A 15,120-nucleotide genomic window follows, 5' to 3' on the forward strand; every position below is an offset into this window, starting at 1 on the left:
AGTTAAAAATAAATTCATTTAGTTTAGACATAAGTTTGTATTATTTTCAACCTTTTTATAGATCAAACGCTAACAAGAAAGGTCTTTAAAATTAGTACAAATATATTTTATTTATTTTTAACACCCAAATCCTAATCGGATAATTACTTAGTTTTAATTTAAAATTCATCTTCAATGAAACCAACGCATTTCTCTCTCCTCCGCTTCTTTTCTGGCTTCGCCGCTGCCCTCCGACGAACACTGCCGAAGATAATCGTATTGGACAAGTTGGGAGAATAAAAATTAAAAAATTTATACGACGACCATTGATGGACTAATACAATTGGAAAGAAGCAAAGGAAAAAACGCAGGTCCCTGGCCCCGGAAGAATCAAGATCAGTCTCCAATTGTTTTGCGTTCAAAATTAATTTTAAAGTATTCTTCATTTTCTAATTCAAGAAATCCTCCACTAAATCTTAAAGATATAACTAAAGTTTTATAAGTATTATCTATCTATAGATATAAATACATACAAAATTCCCAAATTTCCATTACAGACAAGCCTCAACATCTACTTCAATATCTTTTTGTTTCTATTTAAAACTCACATAATATATTTAAGCAAAACTCTCCATTATTAAATAAATAATAATAATAAAATCCAAATAAAGAAATAAACGAGGGTAAAATAGTCAATTGCAATATTTTAAAATAAAACAAATAAAAATATAGAATTTTTGCGCAATCTCAGCTACCGAAACATGTGTTCCGGGTACGAATAAGCCCAAATAAAGAAAGTATGTGTATTTTTTTTTTATAATAAATGAACTAAATTTTTACTTTAAAAAATAAATAACAATTATTATAGTTCATTAAATTTGATTTAGCATTATTTTCGGTTTATGCATCTCTTTATAAGTTTAATATTATTAATAAATATTAATTATCAAAAAAAAAAATATTACCCCTTAGGTCTACAAAAAATATATATACTTAAACAATTTTATTTTTTTTTTGAATAGATCGAATATATAAATAGTCGTGGTATGTTCGTAAATAAATGTAATGATTGAAAGATATAAATTAAAATGTATCTAAAAATATTTATTATAAGCAAAAAATAGTAGTATATTTTATTTTATTTTTTTTAGACAAATAAAATGATATAAATGCTTTTTAATTTAGAATTTTTAAATTTCTATCTAAATTGAACCCAAAATTATTTTTTTACTATAAATGCTTTTTATTTTTATTTTCTTACAAGGTAAAAGTTCATCATGTTAATATATTTTAATGATTACTTATTATCAAATTCTATCAATTTAAATATTGTTAATAGTGAAAAATTAACAAAAAAATAGTAAAACTCAAACAATGATTCGGACTTAATTCTTATAGCCCCTCGGTCGTTCAAATCTATATTTACTTTCTTTTTGGGTTGTCATTGAAAAATATTCTCGGTTTTTTAAGTAAAAAATTATTATATTTTTGTATTTTTTTTACTATAAAAAAATAACAATTATTATTAATTTTTATAAAAATTCGTGTATGATCAAATAAGCACACATTTGCATAACAGAAGAGTATATAATTTGGAATTAGAATGAAAAAAAAAAAAAAAAAAAGTGCAAAAAATTAAAATAGTAATTTCCAATCAACAGTTAGCGGCGTTTGCCATAGGTTAAGAAATATCTTCCAAAACCGTTTGCAAAGTCGATTGAACTAAATTGGTCGATTTAATTATCCAATTTGAATAAAATCGATTTGAAGGCCTCTCAATGATTGAGTCACAATTGGTCAACTATGTTTTCCTTCATCCATTAAGCCCTATGTCAATCTGTCATGATGATATGCAGTTGTGGCTGATTTTTTGTGATTGACAAATAGTTTAAAAATTATTACATCTAATTAAAGGATAATCATTGTGATTTTTTTTTCATTAAAAACAATGTTTATCCACTTTTTGCCTTTTTTTTCTTTCCATCCAAGTGAGTAGGACCATGAAAAAGACCCGATCCAGAGCGGACACAGTCCATTTTCTGGATCAGGGCTTAAAAAAGAACAAAGAAAAGAAAAACTGTACCTATATATATATATATCTTTATATCAATAATTGAATAAAACTATAATATATATAAGAATTGAATTATTGTGGTGGATACTTACATAGACCATCCTAGTCGTTGGTGAGTTGTCATCACCACAAGCATTTCATTGATTTCGTTCATGTGGGAGTGGGAGTGGAGTCCACACCCCAATCGTACGTATGCTTCCTTCCACCTTTAGATATTATTGCAATGTCTATATATATATTGCCAACCCTCATTAATAAATACCTTCTCAAATTGGCCTGAAATAGAACCCACAAAACACAATGCCAATGGCAAGCTGAGTACACTCCCCATTTCTTTATTACCACGAAACACCACATATATGATCGAAAAATTAAATATTAATAAATACTTAGCAATGGCCTCCCTCCCATTGTTGATAATTAGGCCAATTAATTCATTAATTAATATTCTTAATCATTATCATAATTATAATAAATATATATATGTCGTCACAAATTCACTTTCACATATATATATATATATATCCCTAGCCCCTCCGATCCGATTTCCGATCCCTCCCATTTGAGTACGTATATGAATGGAATGATTTAATCGATCGTTTCAGTTGTTTTGTTGATCGGAGTCGCCTCCTCCGACATGGTGCTTCCTGGGCTGCAGCACTCGGACACGGCCATCAGTGCCGGCCATCATGGCGTACTTGTCTTTTCTGGTCAAGTTGGTGCACTCAAACCCTAGCGTCCCCGCCACCACCCTCTGTATATAATTGGCCACCTCGATCGCCGATTTGCCCCCTCTCACGCTGAACTCCGGCGGCAGCTGATTCAAGAACGTGATCTCGTACGTCGGCCGGGGGTTCATGAACACGAAGTAAGGGTCCAAGAACTTGTGCCCTCGCGCCGTCGTCCCGTAAAACACGCTTTGTTTCGTATTGATCGCCACCGGCACGATTCTGTCGCTAAGCTCCGCAAAAAGCGCGCTGAACCGCAGCAAGAACGGCTCTCTGCAAGTCGTCCCTTCCGGGCATATCACCAGGTCGCCTTCTTCCAGCAGCCGTTTTATGTTCGCCGCGTCTTTCTCCCTCTCCCTCGACAGAGCCACCGCCTTGATCGGCGAAATCAGTTCGGAGAATTTACTGATGCTGTACGTCACGCAGCTGATTTTCCGGCCTAGGGCCACCGCCGTGACGACGGGGTCGAGCACGGTGCGGTGGTTGCAGACGAACAGGACGCCTCCGTTGCCGGCCTTGGGCGGCGGCGGAGGGTTGCCCTTGACGATGAGTTTGATTCCGAGAAGCATGTAGGTGTAACGTACAATTCTTTCAGGCAATGGAATGTTGAGATACACTCTGATTATTGACAAAATGATGCCGATGGGCATCCACAAGAATGTCACTAATGCAACAATGGGAGTGGGCCTTTGGACCAGACGCCCCTCGTGGAAAATTATTGGGGATAGAAGCTTGTTTCTTGGGAGGGCTTCTGTTTTTCTTGATCTTGGCACCATGTATCCCTCCTGCACCCATAATCAGATATTGATCAATTAGATCCAAGCTAAATTACTGTTTTGATTATATGTGATAATGATGATAGTGATTAATGGCCGATTTAATCGATAATGATTTAATTTATTCCCCCCACCCCACCCAACCCAACGTGTGTCCTATTTATTGCAAGGGGTTGAGGTTGGTTAGGGAATTAATAGAAGAACATGGGGGTAGTGGAAATTATTAAATAAGATGAATATATATCCCGAACTACGTTCAGTTAAGGCAATCAAGAATTGCCTAACTGTGAATAATAAACGCAGCCACCTATCAACCATGTGGACAGTAGATCCATTTGGAGTAGACCTCACCTCACCCACACATTGTATTTAAGTTTATGTGGATGCAAAAATAAATAGTGTGTGGCTAGCTAGCTTCTGGTTTGGGACTTTCTTGATCAAGAAAATTCTCGATTTACCTACCCCGGCACCACAGATCGACAACTCCAATTCATGCACCTTCAAATATATCATCATGCACACACACACACACACATTTCAAAATTCACACATTATAATATCTATATGCAGTTACTTTTATTAAAGAAGGCCAAATATAACGAGTCAGAGAAGATCACGAAGAAAGCATTCTGCTGGTAAATTTCCACAACCACCAGCTAGCATGAGAAATTTGCAACTAGGATAATATCAGAACTACCTACCACCTATATATACATAAATATATATTTATTCTAAGTGGTCGTACGTACGTAACCAAATCATGCACTCTCTTAAAAACCTAATTAATTAAAAACACCAAATCATAATATAAATATCTAAACATAATAACTAGCTAGCTAGAGAATTAATTAATTACGTATTAGGGTTATGTATGGTTATTATGGTACCTTACAGACCGACATGAAGGCGTGATCAGTGTCTCTATCGCCCAGCCCAACATCAGGAGGCATGTAATTATTCTCACCCCCAAATTCGTTCACAATCGCCCTTCTCTTATTCTCGCCAATGAGCACGCCGGGCTTCTTCACGAACCCCGTGGCCCGGCCCGACGCCGTCACCGCCAACTCCGTGCCCAGAACCTTATCCGCCCCCAGATACGTCCGGGCAAAATGCTCGGCGATGATCCTAGGGCAGGCAGTGACGATGTACCTCTTCCCGAAGGAATTGAACACTTTCCAGGCATCTGGATGCACGTCCTCCGCGTAGAATTTGGGCAGCACCGACCTGGCCACGATCTCTATGTCCCGGATTTTGAGGCCGGAGAAGGCGATGAAAATCAGGGTTTTGATTGCCAGAGACTCGGAGATGAGTATGTAGAAGATGTAGAGGAATGGGACTGACGATAGAAGCAGCAAGGCTCGGAGAATGCTGCCTGCCTCCAAGGCGACAAGCATGAAGTAAGGAAACGCGCTGTTCGAGACCAGCAGAGTTCCGTCGAGGTCAGCCGCCACAGTCTGCTTCGACCGCCCCTCCGTGCTGCATTTTCCGATGGGCTCGAACTTATTTCTCCGGCCGCCGGCCATTCTGTTGGGCTCCTAAGATGTAATTTCAATCTGAGAAGGGATCGGGTGGGGGCTTAAATGGAAGAGAGAGGTCGAGGGGTATAAAAAGAAACCATCGGCAACGAAAATCTTATGCGATTGATTATGTGGTTGAAACAGAGGAGAGAGAGAGAGGTGGAGTCCAGAGATGGAGATGTGGTAATAAATTAATTAATTAATATTATTGCTTCAACTATTCTTGCAACCACCCAGGACCGTAGTGCCAGATCAGTGCAGCAACGCCTTAGATTAGCCAGGTGTTACGCAGGTCCCGGGAGCTTGCGAGAAATAAATGCACATTGAAGCGTGGGTCCCAGTAGTTGAATGCCGTCCATGCTTGTTATAACATTCAATAATAAGCCTACTTTTTTAGTTTTAGTTTTAGTTTATTGGATGGCGCCGCCGTAGCTGCAGCTGTAGCCGTAGCCGCGCCATTATGGCTTCGGCTTAAATCTTAATCAGGCTAACTCAATCACTCACATACATATATATATATATCTATGCACTATAATTTTGATTAATTCAACTGCTGCTGACAATTGTTTAATAAAATAATTACTAGGAACTTAATTACAAAGCTTCACTCTTGCTACTTTTTCACCAACATGTTTCCATGCAAAAGGAGAAAACTGTATTTCACCGTTCTATATTTGTCCAACGCTAGCCATTTAACTTTTACAAGAGTCTTTCAATAGATATTGAGAGGGAGAGATATTTTTAATTATAATCAGAACAATAAATCGTCCAATTATTTATAACTTAAGTAAGCTTATAATGGTGGGGAAGAAATTAAATTGTGTGTACTATATAATGTAAGGTGGCTGATTTAATTTCTAAGCCTATCTAGCTAAGTACATATATAGCCAAGATAAAATAAGCGTATTCTCAGCCAACAAATTAAAGGCCCATTCTTAGATTAATTATTTCTTTTTTTTTTTTTTTAATTCCTTTGCTATTTCAAGTCAATAGTATAATATATATAAAATATACCAAAAGTATTAATTTAATTAACCAAGTAAATTATGTGTCTTTGTGGGTGTAAGCTTTCAAAGGGTTAGATATGTGAATCCCCTTCCCTTGTCTTGATCTTCAAGGAAGAGTTAACTTGTAGAAAGCAATAAAACTAAAATTCTCGTGTAATTTGTGATTAAAGTTTACTACTTTATTATTTTATTTTTTTCTCCACTTTTTTCTTTCCTTTTTCTTTTTCTTAATTTGAAGATCATATTAATTAGTTTCTTAACGTAAACAATATTTATATGAAGAAGAATTATATTAACGTAACGCCCCGAGTCAAAATATTAAAGGGGTGTTGGTGAGAATGGTAGGGTGTATAGTAGTGGTATAATAATATAGTATTAAAAAAACAGATTGAGGATTTATTATATAAATGCAATTGAGGTTATATAAGCTATTAATTTATGTATACGTATGAATGAATGAATGTATGTATGTATGTGTGGTGCAGATATTCTTCAAAATTGGTTAGACCATAAGAAAGAAATTAAGTAGTTGTAGTTATAGTTATTTATAGTGACATATTTTAAAATATGATTGTGCGTGACGCTTTTAGGTGATGCAAAGTAGCTAATTAAAATACATTAATCTATTTGCGTAATTGTATATATATTTATTGTATTGTGACAAAAAACTAGTAATATAATGCAGCAGCATTTATTGCTGATTGGGACTCCACACCCAATTCACAACAACTAATTCAACTCACACCTCACATACATCACACGACTTTCATATAATATAATAATGCATGCTATCGATATTTTAGGGTCTCTTCTCGTGATTCAAGGCTTCTAAATCATTTTTAGAATAAAGTAATTTTTAAAAATATTTAAATCTGTATTTAATATGATATTTCAAAAAACATATATGATAGTTCAAATATAAATAAATAAATAGTTTGTACTCTATGTTTTATAAAAATAAACATAATTGATATTCTGCATTTGGAGGGCTGTTTGAAATCGTTTATGTGGGCCGGTGTTGTAATGGGCTAGCCCAAGAAAGGAATATGGACCTCCAAAAAATACTACTTTTTCATATATAGGATAGGAAGAGGGTGGGTTGGTTTATTCTTGTGGTGTGGGGGACACAAAAAATCAAACCAAATCCCAGAAACTTATTGCAAGATAAGTGACAAGAATCTTTTGTCAATTGTGGCTATGACTACTGACATGACATCTGACTCCTCTCCAACCAAATTAATACACATCCTCATTTATATTCCTTCCACCCACACACTCCTCATTACAACTTATATACTTACAATTAACATCTATATCACGATATTCTTTTAACACTAAATTATATGTTGATTAATTTATAAATTATTTTCAGTTGATTATCGAGTGGTATACCCTTTTTCCTTGCCATTATTTAGTTTTTGTCCTTATCTAAACACCCCCCCCCCCCCAAAGATTTATTTTTAAAAACAAGGGTTATGGTTCAAAGCACCAAGTTTTATTGCATCATTGTATGTATGGTAAAAGGTTAGCTGCCCTCTCAGTCTTAATTCTTACAACTGCAAAGGTGGGTGTGCTGTTCTGTGTCTTAAAAACTGGAGCACGTGACACGCACGAGGGCCACTTCCTGGGATGTCTGTCTGTCTTCTCTCAATAGCCACCACTCACTCCTCAATCTTCATTAAATACCACGTCAATTCTCACCATAAAAATTCCTCCAATTATTTATCGCTTAAACAAAATAATTGATTAATATTTTCCGCCTTTTTATTTTTCCCTGCATAAAATTATTTTCAATTGAACCTAGTACTAATTGTGATAATCAATGCAAGAAAAGACTAGAGTGTGAAATGGGCCCTCGGACAAGAGATTGGGCTGGCCCATTACAGCTAATGAGAAACCGAAACACGCTTTTGGGCTAATCTGTAGGGTTCCATACGATTTAGTGATGGGCCCCATTTCCTTTATCCAATGTGGGCCCAAATCACTTCCTACCACATATGCTCCAGCCCATTATATTCATAGGGCCCACAGACATAGCCACTGTTTGACTGCATTTCAGACATTACTGTCCAGAGAAGGAAACACACACACTACACTACAACAATACAACTACAGTACTAGTTCAGAAACACAAACAGATGCTGTGAATCCCACAAATACAAATAAAAATAAATAAGACATAACACACATAGATACATACATATTAAGATAATTGCAGCAGTTTGAATGATAGACATATATGTGAGAAATACTTTTGTGGGGGTGTTTGTCTATATATGTTTCAGCGAGGGCTGTCTTTCTGTCACTCAGTCAGTAATATTAATACAAATTAATATGGATAATTAGATATTGGGTTTACACGATATTTAAAAAATATTGATATTATATTGGTAGTTGGTAAAAAGTATAAATAAAAAAAAATTTGTCCTTGTAAGTGTATTAGTGTAAAAATTAGTAGCAATTGTGTAATAAAAATAAAAAAATAGAGATAATTTTATGATAATATAATTATTTATGAAAATAACACTATTGTTTGAGATCGACAAAAATAATAAATAAGAATATTGGATTGAGACGAGGGGAGTATATATTAATGTTATGTTGGCCAAGAAATTATTGTTGTGATGTGTATCAATAGTACCACTCTTTGAATTAACTTAAAAGCCTGAATGATATGACTGACTGAATTATTATATATAATTATTGTAAGTGTTATTTTTATTATTATTGATTATTAATTCATTCAAGTGACTAGCCAGATAAGGGATTAATAATTAATAGCTACTTGTTAGGGACATTGTCTATCGGTACTCATCACTCGTCTATTTAATAAGCTAAGTGTGCAGGCTGCAATGATGATACAATAACTGTGGAAATTAATTAATTAATTAATTAAATATACTAATAATATGTGAGTGATTTATTTTAATTAATTAATACACTAATTAAAGCGACTTTTTTTAGTGATGAGCAGCAGCACAGGCTTAGATAATGAATTAGCAGCTGTCTCATCATTGATCTATAACAAACCCTATTTTCAAATTTTCACTACTAGAGATCGAGTTGAAAACGCATCACCATATATATATATATATATAATACGATGATTGAAGGATATATGCATGGCTTTAACCAATAATTAAAAATGGATATTAACCGTTTAAATATAATTAATTGCTCATGTTATAACTGATCTTACACATGGTGCAGCTTACAAACAAGATTTATATCTCAACGGCTATATATGCCCATGTGAAGATTATAATTGCGTATCATATTAGTGATTATTGCATGTTATGTAATTAATTTCACTGCTTAATTATTTTTGTGTCACGTATATATATGTACAGAATTAGTTGGAATTTTCAATTAGAAACTATATATGTTGGACCAATATATGCATATCATGTATTAATCACATAAATATATAAATATATTATATTATATTATATATATATATATGCATCTCACATGACATTGTGCCCCCAAAGTCGGGCATCTGACAGTATCTTTTTCCTTTCATCTTCTTCTTCTTGTGCAAATTTTGCATGCCTCGATCGACAAATTCTATAAAGTAATGAAATGTTAAGAACAGGCATTTATTACCATGGCAGTTATTCAGTCAGCGGAACTTTACAAAGTCAACTTTTAAGTTATTCTATCAGAGATGCCCTCAGCAGTCAGCAGTTCATGAGAGAGAGTCTACAGTAGTGTGGTCAAACTCAATATTTTTACACTTAAATCAATTGCTTTAATAGTTATAGTTAGCATATAAATTAAATAATAATTTAGTAAAAGAATAATAACATCATTCAACATTTTATTTATTTTAATTAGTATCTCATATACAAGTATTCATATATTGCACGAAATGAATACATAGAGATAACCTTATAAATATTTTAAAATTTTAATTTGCGTATGTATTTTATTCAACATATTTTATATAAAAATTCATTATATTGCATATTCTTGGAGAGATTGGGATGTATAGTGTCCACTGAATTTATTGTATTGTGCCTGTTGGTTTCAATAGTAGTAAGCATCTTATTCATATTCGTATTCATATTCATATTCATGTTCCCCTAAATTTCAACGATTATATATATATATATATGGCAGAAAATAAAAAAGCATTTATGCATGAATTGGCTATACATATGTATAATTTTTATTTATTATTTTTTTTTTTTGTTTGTTTGTTGGTGTTGGTGTTGGTGTTACTTCTACTTACATGATCCATCTATCTATCTATCTATCTATCTATCTATCTATCTCTATGTGTTGAAAATCCTCCCAATAAACTTTTGTTGCAACAAAGTCAAGAATGATGAAGTCATGTGCTGTCCGTTGCGGACCACATTAGCTCCTCCCTCGTATAATCAAACTCATATATTGATTCAGTGGAAAAACACATAAATAATATATATATATATATGTATATATTTTATGGTAGAGCTCGAACCATCAATTCAACGAAATTCGATCTCCATCCATCCAAGAGTGGTGAATTGTTTAATTAATAATTTGTGGAAGATCCTGAAAGGCACGAATACCCAGACAGGACCTGGAAAGCAAATAAGATCTCGACCAAATATAATCCATGCAATTAATTAAATAACTAAGAGAGATATCGAGACACTCGCAAAAAAAGTCAAACCACAAGGCTTATAATATACTACTACTACATATTGCACAATAGCTAGCTGGGAATTAATTATTTATACACATTAAATCAGTGTAACCAGAATTAATATATATCAGTTAATTTACAGGCCCTCGATCAGAAGATTACGCAAGTGGATTTCACTTAATTCAATTAACCTTATAATTTAATGAAATTAATTATATTATTGCTGAATTCCGAAACGAACAGCCACTGTCGGCCACCGGCACCTCCGCTCACTGGCCGGTCAATTCGGACACTATAGACATGGCTGCCGCCGCTACTGCCCTGTACATATATACACTATATATATAGTTTTCATGTCCAGGCTGTGGATTATTATACGGTATCATTTTCCACTTTAATTATTTAAACAACAATAAATTAATTATATGGAGTATGTATATATATATATATATATTTATTGTGTGTATGGCTGTACATATAGCTACATATTTATAGTGACATATGTGTGTATATGCTAGCTAATAAAATGAAAGGTAATCATTAATTAGTCTACTTTGTTTAGTATTAATTTCTTATAAAGATGAATAGATATATGTGTGTGTGACATGCCAATATTCAATCATACAGACATATATATATATATATTTAAGCAATTTCCCAAATTTTCTTTTCTTTTCTTTTTATCCACCCGACAAGCAATCAGTAAGATTCTAAAGAGTGCCCATAAGAAAAAGTTCCCTAAATACAATCATACATATGTGCATATATACATAATATATTTTTCTATAAAAGGATCGAACAAACAAATAAAAGATAAGCAACTCACCTTATGATAATTCGTTTCAAATTCAATTCTTTAACTTTCTCTCATTATTCAATTCTTTGTTTTCATTATTTTGGTGTTGTCATCATGCTGATGGGATGATGATCGAACACACACACAACAATAGTCTCGTGAGCTCGTTGTGATTATATTGAATGGAGGCATGCCTCATTAATTTGTTAAAAGAAAATACGTACATGGGGAACATATATGATAGCAGTGTGGCCACTGCCAAATATTGCACTGCTAGATCGAAAGGATATTGTTTAGGACAGCTCCTATAGTTATGTCCAATCCTCATAGACGTTAATTTATTCAATTGTGCGGATGCCACGAACCACTCAGCCCAGACGAATTTACCATATATTTTTACTATTCAAATTCTTTTTTTCTCTAAAAAAAAATATCACATCAAATAATTACATTTACTTTTTTATATTATATTACAAATTTATTTTACATTCAAAATATCACATTAAGCAACTATTCAAATTCAATTTTTTACTATTAAAAAATTAAAACCCAAAATCTAAAATCGACATACTAACACACCCTAAACCTCATGATTCATAAGCATAACATTGAATTGAATTAAATTGAATCCCTAACAAGTTTAAATTTATGCTTTCGCCACCAATCATTCTCTAACGTAACCTCAAATTCATTATCATTGATTTAATGCTCATCTATATGTAAATTATTCCTTTTCCCTTACAATAAAAGAAAATTGACATCTCTTTATAGCTCTCGTATGAGATAGATATGTATGCATATAATATAATGATGTGGTGGAATATTATATTTAATATCATATAAAGAAAGAAAGAGAAAGAGAAAGAATATAATGGTAATAAGGTACGGTGTCCGTTAATTAAATTAATTCCCGTCGCGTTTCGTGTATGGCATCTTATGCTGCTAATTATTGTAAAGCTTTCTAATTTCTTCAGGTATCATATGTCGCATCATGCATCTTTGATTTTAAATTTTTATCATCTCACGAATATATATGTATCTTACTAAATCCAATTTAGTAATTATATATATATATATATATATGTGTGTGTGTGTGTAGGCTAGCCAAAAATTGAAAAGTAGTCATTAATAATTAACACCCCTTGAGTTAAAAGTAAAAATAATACAAAGGTAAAGATCACTATTTGGAATTCAAACATACAGTGTCATCTCCAAAATATATAAATAACTAAACACACATTGTATTGACTATAGGTACTCAAAAAAGGGCATTTTCCGCCATTGAACTGAGCTTTCAATTCGTTTATTATTATTATTATTATTATTATTATTATTATTATTATTATTATTATTATTATTATTTCTTCCCCCTTACTATATATCTCATCTCATCTCATCTCATCTCATGCCCAATTGATTAAACCTAAGTTGCTCGCTAGCTAGCTACCTAGTACTCTTAGGTATCCATTACACAGATTTAAATAAAAACAAGCAAATTAAAAAGATTCCTTGTTCTAATTGTGCACGTTGATGCGAAAAGCAACAATTCACATACATATCTACTACTTCACAGTTCACCCTACACTAATAAAATAAATAAAAATAGCCAGAAAGTCTATATCTATATCTTTCTAACATTTTTAAATTATCAAGCCACTCAGAAATAGGTAAGAAGTTTGAATGTTAGGATGGTCAATAAAAACAATTCTAGCCTCTTTTAATAAAGCCAGGAAATGGTGGGTGGTTGCTTAAAGCTAAGGTCTCTAAGTGTGAGTGAGAGAGAGAGAGAGAGAGAGAGAGAGAGAGAGCATGCAAGCGTGGTAAGAAAAGAAAAAGAAATGAATAAATATTGATGAAAAAGGAATGCAGGCTAGGAAAGAACATTAATAAAGTTGCTTACTAATTAATTAATATTATAATTAATTAATTACTGAGGATGAGCAAGCTTTTGCTTTTAATTACTGGGGCTGGGGCTGGGGCTGTACATAAGATAGCATATATATGTGTGTGTCTATAGTACCACTCACTCGTCTCTCTCAAGCTTAATAATGCTAATGCTAATGCTAATGCTAATGTTAATGTTGATCGATGTTGGCTGCTTAGTGGACTGAATTATTGGTGATGCATTATATGACATGATACATACAAATGAATGGGGGAATATTAGTCGTGTGAAGTTGGACATTTCCATGTCCCAATATTTGAGTTGAACTTGAATGTGACACTCATTTTCACTTCCTCCTTAATTATTATTACCAGGTTTCCATCCATTGCCTCTTGTCGAGTACGAGTGGATCATCCATCCATACATACACATTACACTCACAAAAAGGGTCTCACTGGTCTGGTCTCAGGGGACTAAGGAGAGAGCGAGATGAGTGATTCCGTGAGTGTCTCTAACGCCGTTAAACGGAGGCGTTACTGAAATGGCGTGTGGTGTGGCGGGTGGGCCTCAGCCACTGTGATTGGTCTTCGACGGCGGCCAAACCCCGTTTTTCCGCTCTTGCACTTTATTTATTTATATAAAAATAATAATAATATGACAGATTTCTCATTTTGAAAACATGATTTGCTTTCTCATATTTTGCTGAATCTTACCCCAACTTTATGATAAAGATATTTTGAGTTGGTGCGTTTTCGTAGAAATAAAATGTGCAGGCTGAAAAAGGATGCGAAATTACTGGCTTAAAAAATGAAATAATGGGATTGGAAATAATGTTTATGGGTCTGGTGGGAGGCCTACACGTGATTATTACTTTCTTTCACGTCTGCCCATATTTATTTCCATTTACACAACATTTTCTAGCCTCATCATCATCCTTGCCTCGCACCACCACCAGCACCTTCACTCCCTTTGGAATTTTACATAAATCATGTGTTTGTTTTCTTGACACGCATGTTTTATGCAGCAAATCACAAAATTAGGGCACATAATGAGCCCATGAAATCGAAATCCCCTTTTTCATGTATTGCTATGTGTTTTCATGTGAAAGAAATCTTGAATACATACATATATATATATATATGAGTGAGTGATGGGACAAAATTGTAACAATAATATTCCGTCGAACAAAACGACAAGAAATTGCAATGAAACGACAAGTACCGTAACTTGATAGGCCAAGGCAAGGCAGCCGCATCTCTAGTCGAACCACTGTGAGTGTGAGTGAAACGCGCACTTAAATCTTAATCAACAGTTGATAGCTTTGACCACTCCCAACATCCATCCCATCTTTACCAGATTCCTTACGTGTAATTCTATTTACTTATTTTTATTTCCATGGCACTATGTTTGAAGAGCTTTCTTGTTCATCATCTCAGCGAAGCATTGGAAACAGGACAGTACAGAATTCTATAGAAGAAACAAGTCCGATGGAATGAGATCGCAAAAATCTCTCGATTCCCGTTCTGTAAATCAAGAATTATAGGTCGAAAACAAACCAGTGGTGGAGCAAGGGAATAAATAATAATTATAGTAATATTGAGAAATCTAAAATTAAAAACAATAGTAATTAATAACCATCCACACTCCTCTTCAACAAGTTTAGGAGGAGTAGTGTATTTTAATCAATGGTGTAGGTATATGTATGCGCCTATATCTATCTATATA

At 33.6% G+C, this 15,120-nt stretch overlaps 1 protein-coding gene across 1 annotated transcript; it reads right to left on the reverse strand.

The window, feature by feature from the left end:
* Positions 1–2,360: 2,360 nt before the first annotated feature.
* LOC127251952 (glycerol-3-phosphate 2-O-acyltransferase 6) lies at positions 2,361–5,161 on the reverse strand. The gene is made up of 2 exons (XM_051275921.1): positions 4,445–5,161; positions 2,361–3,566 (listed from the first exon to the last, which is right to left on the reverse strand). The coding sequence occupies exons 1-2, from the start codon at positions 5,078–5,080 to the stop codon at positions 2,655–2,657; spliced, it is 1,548 nt and encodes a 515-aa protein (XP_051131878.1). The 5' UTR covers positions 5,081–5,161; the 3' UTR covers positions 2,361–2,654.
* Positions 5,162–15,120: the final 9,959 nt, after the last annotated feature.

Source organism: Andrographis paniculata, unplaced genomic scaffold, assembly GCF_009805555.1.
Source record: "Andrographis paniculata isolate CXL003 unplaced genomic scaffold, ASM980555v1 Contig45END, whole genome shotgun sequence".
NCBI classification, from domain to species: domain Eukaryota; kingdom Viridiplantae; phylum Streptophyta; class Magnoliopsida; order Lamiales; family Acanthaceae; genus Andrographis; species Andrographis paniculata.